The sequence below is a fragment of the Phycomyces blakesleeanus genome (assembly GCF_001638985.1).
Source record: "Phycomyces blakesleeanus NRRL 1555(-) unplaced genomic scaffold PHYBLscaffold_1, whole genome shotgun sequence".
Classification (NCBI taxonomy): domain Eukaryota; kingdom Fungi; phylum Mucoromycota; class Mucoromycetes; order Mucorales; family Phycomycetaceae; genus Phycomyces; species Phycomyces blakesleeanus.
The window spans coordinates 3,656,016-3,671,213 of NW_017265134.1; the positions used below are offsets into that span (position 1 = coordinate 3,656,016).

Genomic DNA, 15,198 nt, shown 5'->3' on the forward strand with positions numbered 1-15,198 from the left:
CCGAGAGTGGAAACGACGAAGAGGAGAGGCCGGTTGTGGNTGGGAATGATGGAAGGGAGGAATGTTATTAGGAAAAGAGGCAGATGTAAGCGTAGGAGCCTGTGGTGAGAGGGATGCGGTGAGAGGGATGTGGTGAAGTGGATGTGGTGAAGTGGATGTGGTGAAGTGGATGTGGTGAGGGGGATGTGGTGAGGGGGATGTGGTGCTGTGCGAGTAGAGGAAGAGAGTTTTGGGGGAAGGCGTGGGCAAGTAGAAAGGATGGCGAGGAGATAGGACGTCGGAGTGAATAGGAGTGGAAGGTGGCAGTAGGGAGCTGAAGGAGTTGACTGTTGTTACGTTATGTGGGAGAGTTTAGGGGATACCCCACTACCTGGAACTTCTGTTTTACAGGAGGACTTGGTGTCGAACCGTGTGAGCGTATGGATGCGAACGTGCTGTTCGTGTTGGCGACGGCTCATATCTGCTACCCGTAGGAGTGGTAGAGGGAGGAAGCCGGATGGTATGGTTCACCGCCGTACCTGAAGGGGGAACTGTGGTCGCGATTCTCTTCCCGGCCTTCGGGCCGAAACAAAAAAAAAAAACTGGCAAATATACTATATGTATGAATATTGTACTTGGTGAGTACAATAATAACAGCCAAGTTAATAAACTTGGTAGAATTGGCAAGGAAATATGACCTTGTTGAGCTTGACTTGATAGAAAGACATAAGAGGTACAGATAAGTGGGAGCTTCGGCGCCAATGAGAAACCACTACTCTTATTGTCTTTTCAATGAAAAAGAATGTTGGATTGGGCTTCACGGTGGATTCCGTGAGGCCCCAATCAGCCTGATAATGGCTGAAAGTCTCTTAGCAAGAACTTTTGCTAAAGGCGAACCGACTGGGAGTGAGGCTGTTGCCACCGCCACCGGATGTAATATACTGTCTCTTGGGTGGAGAGACAAGGTTACGGGTATAGCTTTTCCAGGGCTTTCGAGTCCGGTTGTAGCTATTACCCTAACTACCGTATACTCCAAACGTTGCATCTAGGGCGCGTTGGTGGGGTCTACGGTATGGCTATGATGACACCTGTAGAAAGCCTACAGGAAGTAGGAGCCATAAAGGACTACAAGTCCTAGTATAATGCATCCGAAGCTGGCGCCTAGTGGCATGAGCAGTGGCTTTAGACTCCTTCCGACGGGTACAAGGGAGAGTTTAGGGGATACCCCACTACCTGGAACATCTACTAGACAGAGGGGCTTGGTGTCGGACCGTTTGAGCGTATGGGCACGGACATTCTGTCCGTGTCGGCGACGACTCAAATCTGCTACCCATAGGAGTGGTAGAGAGAGGAATCTGGATGGTACGGCTCACCACTGTACCTAAATGGGGAACTGTGGTTACGATTCTCTTCCTGGCCTTCGGGCCTAAATAACAAAAAAAAATTAGCAAATATACTACATGTATGATTATTGTACTTGGTGAGTACAATAATAATAGCCAAGTTAATAAACTTGGTAGAATCGGCAAGGAAATAGGACCTTATTGAGCTTGACTTGGTAAAAATATATAAGAGGTACAGATAAGTGGGAGCTTCGGCGCCAATGAGAAGCCAATGCTCTTATTGTCTTTTCAGTGAAAAGGCATGTTAGATTGGGCTTCACGGTGGATTCCGTGAAGCTTCGATCCGCAGGATGATGGCTGAACGTCTTTAGGCCAGATTCTATGCTGAACCGGATCCACACGAGGACGAGGCTGTTGCCACCGCCCCCGAATGTATTATACTGTCTCTTGGGTGGAGAGACAAGGTTATGGGTATAGCTCTTCCAGGGCTTTCGAGTCCGGTCGTGGTTATTACCCTAACCACCGCATGCTCCAAACTGTGTATCTAGGGCGCGTTTATGGGGTCTGCGGTATGGCTATGAGGACACCTGTAGGGTGTCTACAGGAAGTAGGAGCCATCAAGGACTATATGTCCTAGTATAATACATCCGAAGCCGGCCCGAGTGGTATGACCAACGGCTTCAGTCTCATCCCGGTGGATCAAGGGAGTTTTTAGGGGATACCCCACTACCTGGTACCTCTCTTTAGTAGAGCGACTTGGTGTCGAACCGTTTGACCGTATGGACACGGACACTTTGTCCGTGTTGGCGACGGCTCAAATCTGCTACCAGTAGGAGTGGTAGAGAGAGGAATCCGGACGGTACGGCTCACCACCGTACCTGAAGGGGGAACTGTGGTCACGATTTTCTTCCTGGCCTTTGTGCCGAAAAAAAGAAAAAAACTAGCAAATATACTATGTGTGGAATAATTGTACTTGGTGAGTACAATAATAATAGCCAAGCTAGTAAACTTGGTAGAATTGGCAAGGAAATAAGACCTTGTTGAGCTTGACTTGGTAAAAAGACATAAGGGATACAGATAAGTGGGAGCTTCGGCGCCAATGAGAAACCACTGCTCTTATTGTTCTTTAACCATAGTATGGGATTAGGCTTTACAGTAAATGCTGTGAAGCCCCCATTGGTTGGGAAATGGCTAAACAACCATAAGCCAGAGCTGATGCTGGAAACCATACTATATGTGTTGCTCATACACTATATGAGTATAAATATGCTTTTGAGCTGAAAAGCATATTGTGTCTTTGCTCGTATTCGCTGAAAGGCGAGTACATTCAGAGCTACATAGTAATGCTAGTATGGAGTAGTGATGAATTGCATGCAGTTTGCATGCAACTGACGGGGTATTGTAAGTAGTCGAGTGACCTTTGTTGCTACGATATACTGAGATTAAGCCCTTGTCCTTGAATTTGTTCTTTTGAACACCTTCATAATTAAAATAAATTATTTTTCTATTGAAATAGTTTACTTAAATAAATATTATCACCAGGCATCTGACAGCCGACCCAATAAAACATTGTGATATTGCAAAGTCAGAAAGTAAGGTTAGATATTTTATTAACTTAGTTATAGACATATATATGTATTGATCACATTAGACTTTTTTTTAGGCCAATAAATTAAATAGTATCCTCTCTCCGCTATTTGAAATGTACTTAATTTGAAACCGGATCTGAAATCCAAGTTCGTTTGTTCATCAATTGTCTAGAATAATACATTTGATTAACTTAATATTTTGGTCTTCAAAGCTGTTATAGGTAATAGACAAACTAACAAACTAACAAACTTGGTCTATTAATTTTTAGTCAGCCTTTGTCTGCTAACTCGATACCTTGATTTCAATTTGCATTTGAAGATCCAGCAATAACATTGTTTACAGCCAAACAAAAACCACTCTTCTTTTAGGAATTTTATATATAAATATACGCAATTTAACCACAACTAAACAAAAAAACAATGCCCAAAGAATTTTAACATATATATATAATGTAGTCACCACCAACCTTTTTTTTTGTATTTATTTATTAATTATGCCCATAAATATTTAGTAAACCAATAAATAGAAAGAGAAATAAATATGAGAGGGTATATATATATATATATTTATATAATAAAACTAAAATTTGAGAAAAAAATGATGCAAAGGCCTATTGGAAACAAAGATTTTCTGTGTTTGACAGTAGAAAAATTAAACATATGGAGCTTATAAAGACACAAAAACAGCATGCGATGAAGTTGTGGACAAAGGCAATGAGGTAAATAAATGAAACTTTTCCATAATGTGTATTGTAGTATAATACACGATGAGTTTGTATGTATTGATCAATTGAATACAAATTTCAAAGGTTTTATTATAAGCAGGTATATTAAAGAATATGGTTTTCTGGGAAAATTTAATTTTTACAAGATTTGTTTGAGATATTCAGAATTTTTTATGGATTAGTATCTCAATATAGAGAAAATTGGATACTGCGGAGAGTGTTATCTATTAAAGAGACAATATAATATTGTTTATATCTGTTACTATTAAAATCCCTATAATCCAAACCCTTGTTGTGTAATGGTTGGCTCACACTGTATGTGTGTGTCTGTTATATAATAGTTCCAGAGGTTGTTAACTTGCCAGGTTCATTAGCAAGAAGGAACCAGTGTTTGGTTGTAGAGTCTGTTCTTCACTCAATTGTGGTGTGTATACCACAGCTCAAAACGCTCTCAAAATATATTTAAAGAAAAGGATAAAATGAACTGCTGGACGAAGTGAAATTTTCTTTAGCTAAAGTCGCAGTGTTTGGCTTTAGATAAATTAAAAGGTAACTCACTGCTGAAGATTCTCTAATACTGCCTAAAGTTGTCTTTTCTTCACGAATAGTTTTCTTCGCTTTTTTTTTTTAAAAAATAAAATAAAATAATAAGTATTTAATAACCACAATGTTATCAGCTTCTAGCGAGCATAATTCGTGGAAGCCTTGCTGTTTATTGCTATAGACTTTTATCTGCTGTAACTGTGGTATATACACCACAATTGAGTGAAGAACAGACTCCACAACCAAACACTGGTTGCTTGTAAATTCCAATTTTGGTCACCGATGCCAATTCTGAAATTACCCCCTTTCTGGTTTTGTGATCGTCCACAAGCACCAACGTCATTGGGAATTTCCGAGTCCAAGAGTCGCATAACAACGCGCCATACTAAACGAGAGGCAGTCGAGTTGTACTAGGCGTCTTTTGGAGCATTACCATTTGTATTGTATAGGCGGTCAACGTGAACCCAGGATGCAAGTGGTTTGCCTTCCATGCTTTTGAGCTGATACGTAACATACTTGTCTTTTTTTGCTCATCACAATAAACGGGCCTTTCAATCGTGCTTCCAAACCAAAATGTCCTTCGTGTGTGAGATTAACACGATCACCAATGTCGAATTTCACTTTCTCAATCACGGCATCCACTTTTTCCTTGTCTTTTGAACTAATGTCACTCATACGTAACTCGGTGGCTTTTCTGGCCCTACCGACATTCTCCAGTTGGTCAACGGTCTGGTCCGCCACTGCACGAGGGTCTTCAGGAAGGACATAATGGCGTCCATAGGTAAGAAAGAACAGACTATACCTGATTTTGAGATGAGTGCAGATGTGCCAGGTTCAAAGTGTGGCAAAAAGAAACTTACCCGAACGGTGCAGAACACGATTTGTATACTTAGACAGCATTTGTCTCAACGTACCGTTTAGGCACTTACATTTACCATTTGTGCGTGGGTGAATGCAAAGGTTGGTCGATGATTTGACTTGGTACGAATGAGATAAGCGGCCGCACGTTTGCTGGTAAAATTGGCTCCACGATCTCTCAGTATCTCGAGTGGGCACCCTAAACGCATTACTATTTCCTCGTATATAAAAGCTGCTACAATTTGGGCTGATGCGACTGGGACAACACAGGCAATCGTCCAGCTGGTAGTATAATCAACTGCTACAAGGATCCACTGATTTCATCTAAGAGTCCTATATAACCTGCCGATGAAGTCCAAGTGCCACCTTTGAACTGCTCCTTGAATTTTCAATGGGCAAATCTTGTCATGATGCTTACCATATTTTCTTGTATTGCGCTAACATTTATGATATGCGCTTAAAAATTCCTAGATGTCGTTACAGAGAGTCGGCTATCAATGACGAGGTCTTAGTATATCAAACATAAGAGAATGTTCAGAATGACCAAAGTCCTTGTGGTACAATTGGACAGTGTTGGTACGACAAGAAAAGAAAAAGAATATTACTTCACGAATGTCATCGTCATTTAACTTCACTTTTTGATAAATCTTGTGATTCTTAACAGCAAAGTGAGCTCTGTTCTTTTCTGCGATTTCTGTGGAATTATCAGGTACTTTATCAGGATGAAATGCATAGTAGTTTGGTCAATCGGTAGTATGGGCGAGTGGGGTAGCATATATATAGTGCAGTTCAATAGGACCTACAATAATTTTGCTCTCATTATCACTCACACGGGACACCGCATCCGAAACATCACTATCCTTGCCAGACTTGTACTGTATCTTTGGTGCATACAGCTTAAATTTGGCAATCCATCGGACAAAGCGTGGAGTTGGTGTGACCTGAGGACAGAAATACTTGAGGGGAAGGTGATCTGAAAACAATGTATATGGTCGACCACCAACAAGGCAACTTCAGGTTCGGAAGACGCGCACAATACCTAATAGCTCTCGTTCCTGCGCAGGGTAAGCTCGTTTTGCGATGGTAAACTTCTTCCATTCATATGCAAGGGGATATTACAAACCATATTTACCTTTTTGGAGTAACACTGAACCAACACCGAAATTGGAAGCGTCTGTATCAATACGATATGGCTGATGGACATCTGGGGCTTGTAGTACTGGGGGCACGGTTAGCTTGTCCTTTATGAACTCGAGGCTGTCTTGGCGCTCCTTTGTTCATAAAATCGGTCTCCGTTCTGAACCAGTATCATGAGTGAGATCTGTTAGCGGTGTTATTATGGTTGCTTATCCAGGGATGAACCGTCGATATTGTCGAGCGAGACCACAAAGCTGGTAAGCCTCTTGACAATTTGTTGGAACCGGCCGTGCCTTGAAAGCAGTAACCTTCCTAGATGTAGGTAGAATACTTCGTGCTGAGATATGAAATCCAACGATTTTTTTTTCAGATTGACCACCAATGTTCTCCTCCCGCAACCTTCCCAAAACATGACGGATGTGAAGGCGGTGGCCTTCTTCAGTATTGCTGAAAATCAATATGTCATCGAGATAAACGAGAGTAAAATCATCACGGCAGTCACTCAGAATATGGCTCATAAGGCTTTGGAATGTTGGCAGTGGATTGGTCGAACCAAAAAACAGGACAAGAAACTCTTACTGACTGTTGTATCTGGTGTTAAATGCTGTCTTGGTAACATCTTTTGTTTGTATTTTTACTTGGTGATAACCGCTTTTAATGTCAAGACTGGTAAAGTGTGCAGACCCGCGGAGTTGTTTCAGACATCCATAGATTCTTGGTAGTGGGTGGCTGTTACGGACATCTACTTTATTCAACGCGTGATACTCGATGCATGTCCCCATAACACTGTCTTCTATACAAACAACACCGACGCTCCCCATGGTGACGCACTAAGCCTACTTAACCCAGGGTCAATAAGTTATTTGATCTGACGCTTGAGCTCGTCTAGACCTAGGGGACTCTTCTTGAATGAGGTTCAGCTGATCGGTCTTGCATCCCCGGTATTGATTGCATGCGGTACATTACACTCGGGCGGAATACATGGAGGCTCATCTCTAAATACTCCAGGAAAAATATTTAACCAGGTCACTCCAATCTGAGTTGTTCATGTTGCTAACCATGTCTTCTTTGACGTATAACAGAAAACTGTTTGCAGCCTTGAACCCCATGGCTTGCTTGCTTAATGATCGTTGGTGTCACATAGTTTGCGCTTGCACCACTGTCGATTAATATGGAGATACGCTTTCCTTCATATATGACATCATACAGTGACAAGTATGTGTTTATGGTAGCAGTAAGTCTTCATTGCAAGCAGAATAATTATTAAAATACTGGTAAGGCAAATCTTTATCATTTTCTTTATAGCTTACACTATTATAATCATTTACATCCTTGTTAGAGCGGGGGTCTAGGTCTTCACACAATCGATTACCTTTTAATCCAGTTATGTGGAATGATAGGTCATTGCATCCTTGGGTCTTGGCACATCCTTCGTTCAATTGGCGGGTACTAGGAATACTGTCTGGGCAGAAATGACAGAGGTGTCCAGATTGACCATACCGAAAACACTTGCGGCTATCCTGGTCACCTTGTTGCCATGATTTCATATTGGGGCGGCCGGTGGGACTTCGGCTGTTACGTTGGCCTGAGCGTCCACGATAATTGGTCCGCATGGATAATCTTTCTTCCATAGCATCAAGGTCCATGGTAGTAGGACCATCATTACGGGCATATTGTGAAATAAACTCAGGGCGTGCCAGGCGAGCAAGACAATTTATCAATCTCGTATGCAAGGGTAGTGCGAGAGGAGGTCTCAGCAACGTCCAAAGGCTCACGAATATGAACTTGACCACGGGTTTCAGAACGTAAACCACCAGTAAATCAGTAAAACGCTTCATACTCGGTCATGGACAGGACTACCATGTGGATATTCTAGAAGGCGTCTATATATTTTTTGACAGAGCTTGTCTAGCACAAAGAACGATTTCTATTACGGACATCTTGGGTAACATGGATGGGATAGAAATTATCATTAAGCAAGTGTGTAAACGTGCGCCAATTCGAAGTCCTGTTAGCAGTGTCTTCCATACGGAGCCACTAGACATCCGCACGATTACGGAGAAGAGTGATACAATAGGATGTCTAACTGTCATATTCTATGCGATTTAGGTGAGCAAAACGTTCTACATAACGGACCCAGTCATAAATATCGTTGAAAGAACGAGTACCACGATAAAAATTGGGCGCTCTATGTGGACAGATAGAGATAGAGAAATATTGGCGTGCGCAGGGGCTGGGGCGCCAGCAGGAGAAGGTAGCTGCGAGCTATGAAGAGCAGTAGTGAAGGTGACAATTAACGCGGTTATATTCACGGCACCAAGAGCACCAGGGTCAGCATGGTCAACAGGAACAGGTGTATCACTCATAGGTAAAGAGTTTGGAGTAGGTACGTGAACTGGATAGTCTGGAGCAGGGAGTGTAGAAACATGTACACCAGGAAGTTTGAAAACGATGTTGCTGGCTCGAGTATCCCAAAAAGCGACATGAGCAGGAGTAGAATGGATGCACTGTTCTTCAGAAATATGGGGTACAGTACGGGAAGCAAGGCATGAACTCGTTCTTAAATTTCAAGATTTTTCTTTTGAGCGTTGGTAAACTGGGCGCTTTTCTGGTAAGAGAAATCGCTTATTCAGCTACCATTTGTAAAATCTCGATCTAGTATCTCTTTTCTGGCACTTGTAACTAAGTTGCCAAATCAATACTACTGTGTATATTCAAGTTTATGAATAGTGTTTAGATAAAAATAAAGATATTTTTTATTAAATATATTTCTTGCTTATTTATACAAAGCGATTGTCGCTTTCTAGTTAAAAAAGAAAAAGCTACAATAATATTTCTTAGATTATGAATATACAGTAATATCTCTATAAGAATATTCGCCATCTTCAACATCTAAAAGTATCTGCAACAGTTACATTTCAGAAATCATTAAGTATACATTAACAGTTTAAATTACCTTGATCGTTTTAAATTATTATCGTGCCTGAATTCGTGTTAGCCGACCAGGGCAACAATTACACAAAATTCTCTTTTGAGAACGACGGCCGACGTGATTCACTTTTGCTCACAAGATAATTAGAAAACATCGAGCTTAAACAAAAAAGTAGAATATAAACCAAAACAGATATTTTCAATTGTTACGTAGGTTTAAAGACGATTATTCAATAAAAGTTACTTGTCTTTCTGTCGTACTTCTATTCTTGTATTCTCGCTTAAAATTCCCAGCGGATTTGATCAATTTTGGCTTTGCCAAAGCATTGGAAGAACCATACAGATAGATCACATCAACGCTACCAGGAGAGACTTAACTGTGGGGGATTAAATACGATTCTGTGTGTTACTACCTGTATTGCTGTAGATCGGTTGCCTAATTGAAAATCCGGTTGTATAAAAGCATATAATAATACAACGTTCTGGTATAACAAGTCAATTGTGATATACATCTGAGCCAGATGGATCATTTATGCTTAACATTTGATCCAAACGGATCGATTCCAGCTAATATTTAAGTTAACATGGTGACAACCGCATAACAATTACACTAAACTGCCAAGAACTAGTAAATATTTAAATCATATATGTATCAACCAGTTAGACTTTAAGCTAAACAAGTATTAACCTGTTAATATTTAAGCCAAACAAATTGATTCCGGATAACATTTAAGATAACATAGTAGCGACCGGTTAACACTTAAGTATAGCATGTATAAACCGGCTAGCATTTAAGTCAAACAAATTGATTCCGGTTAGTATTTCAGATAAAATAATAATAATAATTCTGGTTAACATTTATGCCAACTTGTAAAAACCGGTTAGCATTTACGCTAATCTGGCACCAACAGGTTAACATTTTAGCTAAACATAAAGATTCAAGCAAAGATCTAAGCTAACCTGGTAACAACCGGCTAATATTTTAGCTGAATAGATGGATCCAATTAAACATTTAAGCTGAACAAATTGATCCCGGTTAACATTTTAGCTAATCTGGTAGTAACCGGTTACCATTTTAGCTAGACGAATGGATTCAGGTTAACATTTTAGCTAGATAGATACATTCCGGTCAACATTTAGGCTAACCTGGTAACAGCCTGCTAACATGTTAGGTAAACAAATTGATTATGGTTGACATTTTATCAGGATGAGGGGATTCTGGTCAACATTTTAGCTAAGCAAATTAATTCTGGTAAGCATTTAAGCTAATATGTTAACCGGTTGTTACCATATTAGCTAGAAAAATTGATTCCGGTTAATATATAAGCTAATAGGGTAGTACTACGTCAACATTTAAGCTAAACAAGTTGCTTCCGGTTAACATTATATCTAGATGGATGGATTCCGGTAAGCATGTAAGCTAATCTGGTAGTAACCGGTTAACATTTTAGCTAAATAGATACATTCTGGTAAACATTTAAGCTAATCAGGTATTAACAGGTTAACGTTTTAGCTAGATAAAATGATTCTGGTCAACATTTAAGCTAAACTGGTTACAACCGGTTAACATATTAGCTAGATAAATTGATTCTGGTCAATATCTAAGCTAAACTGGTAACAACCTGTTAACATTTTAGCTAAATAAAGTGATTCCGGTCAATATCTAAGCTAAAATGATAACAACCGGTAAGCATATTAGCTAGATAAATTGATTCTGGTCAATATCTAAGCTAAACTGGTAACAACCTGTTAACATTTTAGCTAAATAAAGTGATTCCGGTCAATATCTAAGCTAAAATGATAACAACCGGTAAGCATGTTAGCTAGATAAATTGATTCTGGTCAATATCTAAGCTAAACTGGTAACAACCGGTAAGCATATTAGCTAGATAAATTGATTCTGGTCAATATCTAAGCTAAACTGGTAACAACCGGTAAACATATTAGCTAGATAAATTGATTCCGGTTAATAATTAAGCTGATATAGTAGTACCACGTTAACATTTAAGCTAAACAAATGGATTCTGGTCAAAATTTAAGCTAAACAAATTGCTTCCTGTTAACATTTAAGCTAAATAAATGAGTTCTGGTCAACATTTAAGCAAACCAGGTAACACCTGGCTAACATGTTAGCTAGGTAAATATATTCCGGTTAATATTTAAGTTAATTTGGTAGTAACAGGTTAACATTTAAGTTAAATAAATGAGCTCTGGTCAACATTTAAGCTAATTGGGTAACGACCGGATAACATGTTAGGTATATAAATATATTCCGGTTAAAATATAAGCTAATCTGGTAGTAACCAGTTTCTATTATAGCTAAATAATTTGATTCCGGTTAACGTTTTATCTAGATGGATGGATTCCGGTAAGCACGTAAGCTAATCTGGTAGTAACCGGTATACATTTTAGCTAGATAGATACATTCTGGTAAACATTTAAGCTAATCAGGTACCAACCGGTTAACATTTTAGCTAAACAAAGTAATTCTGGTTAACATGTAAGCTAAATGGATAAATTTCAGTAAACATGTAAGCTAATCTGGTAGTAACTGGTTAACATTTTAGCTAGATAGATACATTCCGGTAAACATTCAAGCTAATCAGGTATCAACCGGTTAACATTTTAACTAAACAAAGTAATTCCGGTTAACATGTAAGCTAAATGGATAAATTCTGGTAAACATATAAGCTAATCTGGTAGTAACCGGTATACATTTTAGCTAGATAGATACGTTCCGGTAAACATTTAAGCTAATCAGGTATCAACCGGTTAACATGTAAGCTAAATGGATAGGTTCTGGTAAACATATAAGCTAATATGGTAGTAACTGGTTAACATTTTAGCTAAATAGATACGTTCCGGTAAACATTCAAGCTAATCAGGTATCAACCGGTTAACATTTTAGCTAAACAAATTGGTTCCGGTTAACATGTAAGCTAAATGGATAAATTTCAGTAAACATGTAAGCTAATCTGGTAGTAACTGGTCAACATTTTAGCTAGATAGATACGTTCCGGTAAACATTCAAGCTAATCAGGTATTAACCGGTTAACATTTTAGCTAAACAAAGCGATTCCGGTTAACATGTAAGCTAAATGGATAAATTCTGGTAAACATATAAGCTAATCTGGTAGTAACTGGTTAACATTTTAGCTAGATAGATACGTTCCGGTAAACATTCAAGCTAATCAGGTATCAACCGGTTAACATTTTAGCTAAACAAAGTGATTCCGGTTAACATGTAAGCTAAATGGATAGATTCCGGTGAGCATTAGAGCCAAATGGATAGATTCAGGTGAAAATTTAAGCCAACTGGTAACAACCGGTTAAGATTTAATCTAAACTTGTATTAACCGGTCTGAGGGCGAACCCTTTGGACCAATTCGTTTCCTTATTTGGAACAAATTGAATTTATATTTTAATTTCACTCTTAATTATTCAATCCCAGAAAAAAAAAGTTGAAAAGTGTAAATAAACGTTTTTAACCTTTGGCGAGACTACTAATGACCCCCCTATGATATGTATGAGAGAAGATGATTGAAATCTTAACAACAATTAATTTTGGAGTTTTTTTCAAAAATCTTTTCTCAGAGAGTACTATGCGTGGGGTATATCTTTCCCGAGTTTACCTGGCGCCTCTTTTGCTCGGATCAGCAGAGATTTTATTCTTTAATAAAAACATCTACTGGTCTCCCGGCGCATATTTCAAACCGTATACTTTTGCTTCGGTAAATTTTCGGGACGATCTGCTGGGCGGTAGTCTTTGTACTGCTAATAATCTACAGATTCAATTTATTGGATTTGGATCAGGGAAATAAAGGTTCATTAAATCAGTTATGATGAACATTATAAGTAATTACTACTTGTATAACCGTGGTAATTTCGGAGCTAATACATGCAACGAAAACCTCGATTTTGGAAGGGGTACCCTTATTGGGTAAAAGCCAGCTTGATGTGAAGGCCATTTTTTTCGTGATTTATAATAATTCAATGGTGATCGTATGGCCTTGTGCTGGCGATGGTTTATTATATTTTCTGCCCTATCAGATTAAGACTGTAAGATAGAGGCTTGCGTTGTCTACCATGGGTAGCAGGGAATCAGGGTCTGGTCCCGAAAATGAAGGATGAAATCTAAAAGAACTGACGGAAGGGCACCAGCAGGAGCGGAGCCTACGGCTTAATTTGATTCAACACGGGGGAACTCAGCTGGTACACACATAAAAGGATTGAAAAATCACCTTTTCAGTTGGGTCAAGCTTCGGCTTTTCTGTCTTCCTAAATATACTACCTGCGCTAAGCAGGGTGATGTTGGGCAATAACAGGTCTATCATGCCCTTAGATGTTCTGGGCCGCACATGCGCTACACTGACATAGTTAATGAGTATATAACCATGGCTAATAAGCTTGGGTACTCTTTTAAAGCTATTTCGTACTGGGAATTGAGGTATGTAGCAAGGTTTCTGTACGTAATCTTACGGAAGAGCCATTGCTAATGTTATCTACAGTTTAACGTTTACGTTGTTCTGGTAGTCTAACAAAAAACTGTGATATGTCTTGCACCTTGGGATTTAAAAAATAGCCTATCGTTAAAAGGCCAAGCTAGTCTCAATAGACTCCCAAAATCTTACTGAAGAACTGAATTGACTGGCAAAGCTAAAAGTGAACATAGCCGCATACCCGTAAAGCAACTCGCTCGTTCAGGTATGTTTGGTTATGGATCAAACAGAATCAGTATATAAATACTGAAATACTCATCTTAAGCAAACATTGCTAGGATAATATTGTTGCTGATAACAGAAAGCGTTATGAAAATCACCAACGCCCATAAACGCCGGTGCTAGCTTTATATGCGCACCTAAAAACGGTTCACACGAAATAATGAACCTTGGCTTAAAAGCCATAATTAAAAAAAAACAAAAAAAAAGAAAAACAAAAAAAAAGAAGCAAAAAAAAACGACCTGAAATAAGGTCGAAATACCCACTGGACCGAAACGTTAAGCGGAAGAAAAGACACTAGCAAGGATTCCCCTAATAACGGCTAGTATGAACAGAAAGACTAAAGCTTGGTAAGAGACCAATAGCGAACAAGTACTGTCATGGTAATAACTAATTCATGACAAGTAGGAGTAGCGTTGTGGCCGGATGAACAGAAGACTGGAAGACCGGAAGACCGGAAGACCAGACGACGAGACGCCCAGATGGCAGCAACCGAGAGTGGAAACGACGAAGAGGAGAGGGCGGTTGTGGGTGGGAATGATGGAAGGGAGGAATGTTATTAGGAAAAGAGGCAGATGTAAGCGTAGGAGCCTGTGGTGAGAGGGATGCGGTGAGAGGGATGTGGTGAAGTGGATGTGGTGAAGTGGATGTGGTGAAGTGGATGTGGTGAGGGGGATGTGGTGAGGGGGATGTGGTGCTGTGCGAGTAGAGGAAGAGAGTTTTGGGGGAAGGCGTGGGCAAGTAGAAAGGATGGCGAGGAGATAGGACGTCGGAGTGAATAGGAGTGGAAGGTGGCAGTAGGGAGCTGAAGGAGTTGACTGTTGTTACGTTATGTGGGAGAGTTTAGGGGATACCCCACTACCTGGAACTTCTGTTTTACAGGAGGACTTGGTGTCGAACCGTGTGAGCGTATGGATGCGAACGTGCTGTTCGTGTTGGCGACGGCTCATATCTGCTACCCGTAGGAGTGGTAGAGGGAGGAAGCCGGATGGTATGGTTCACCGCCGTACCTGAAGGGGGAACTGTGGTCGCGATTCTCTTCCCGGCCTTCGGGCCGAAACAAAAAAAAAAAAAACTGGCAAATATACTATATGTATGAATATTGTACTTGGTGAGTACAATAATAACAGCCAAGTTAATAAACTTGGTAGAATTGGCAAGGAAATATGACCTTGTTGAGCTTGACTTGATAGAAAGACATAAGAGGTACAGATAAGTGGGAGCTTCGGCGCCAATGAGAAACCACTACTCTTATTGTCTTTTCAATGAAAAAGAATGTTGGATTGGGCTTCACGGTGGATTCCGTGAGGCCCCAATCAGCCTGATAATGGCTGAAAGTCTCTTAGCAAGAACTTTTGCTAAAGGCGAACCGAC

The 15,198-nt window shown here is 39.9% G+C and overlaps 5 protein-coding genes across 5 annotated transcripts in view; all 5 read right to left on the reverse strand.

Annotated features, from left to right (window-relative positions):
• The window catches only part of PHYBLDRAFT_73687 (hypothetical protein), a gene marked incomplete at both ends in the record, with an annotated part of 6,264 nt that extends 1,018 nt beyond the window's left edge, over window positions 1-5,246 (reverse strand). Inside the window, 3 exons of the mRNA XM_018442899.1 lie at window positions 1,252-1,397; window positions 1,535-1,837; window positions 5,109-5,246. Coding sequence (XP_018299404.1) covers window positions 1,252-1,397; window positions 1,535-1,837; window positions 5,109-5,246 — 587 coding nt within the window. The remainder of the gene's footprint in view (window positions 1-1,251; window positions 1,398-1,534; window positions 1,838-5,108) is intronic.
• Window positions 5,247-5,531: 285 nt separating this feature from the next.
• Window positions 5,532-8,012, reverse strand: PHYBLDRAFT_73688 (hypothetical protein; the record flags this gene model as incomplete). The annotated part of the gene is made up of 4 exons (XM_018442900.1): window positions 5,532-5,749; window positions 5,837-6,010; window positions 7,233-7,415; window positions 7,547-8,012. 4 exons carry the CDS (start codon window positions 8,010-8,012, stop codon window positions 5,532-5,534), a joined length of 1,041 nt encoding a protein of 346 aa, XP_018299405.1.
• A 70-nt stretch (window positions 8,013-8,082) lies between these two features.
• Window positions 8,083-13,073, reverse strand: PHYBLDRAFT_138912 (hypothetical protein; the record flags this gene model as incomplete). The annotated part of the gene is made up of 4 exons (XM_018430105.1): window positions 8,083-8,211; window positions 8,343-8,733; window positions 12,827-12,879; window positions 12,981-13,073. 4 exons carry the CDS (start codon window positions 13,071-13,073, stop codon window positions 8,083-8,085), a joined length of 666 nt encoding a protein of 221 aa, XP_018299406.1.
• A 113-nt stretch (window positions 13,074-13,186) lies between these two features.
• On the reverse strand, window positions 13,187-13,595 carry PHYBLDRAFT_138913 (hypothetical protein; the record flags this gene model as incomplete). The annotated part of the gene is made up of 3 exons (XM_018430106.1): window positions 13,187-13,284; window positions 13,397-13,473; window positions 13,585-13,595. 3 exons carry the CDS (start codon window positions 13,593-13,595, stop codon window positions 13,187-13,189), a joined length of 186 nt encoding a protein of 61 aa, XP_018299407.1.
• A 619-nt stretch (window positions 13,596-14,214) lies between these two features.
• On the reverse strand, window positions 14,215-14,774 carry PHYBLDRAFT_138914 (hypothetical protein; the record flags this gene model as incomplete). The annotated part of the gene is made up of 2 exons (XM_018430107.1): window positions 14,215-14,642; window positions 14,705-14,774. The coding sequence occupies 2 exons, from the start codon at window positions 14,772-14,774 to the stop codon at window positions 14,215-14,217; spliced, it is 498 nt and encodes a 165-aa protein (XP_018299408.1).
• Window positions 14,775-15,198: the final 424 nt, after the last annotated feature.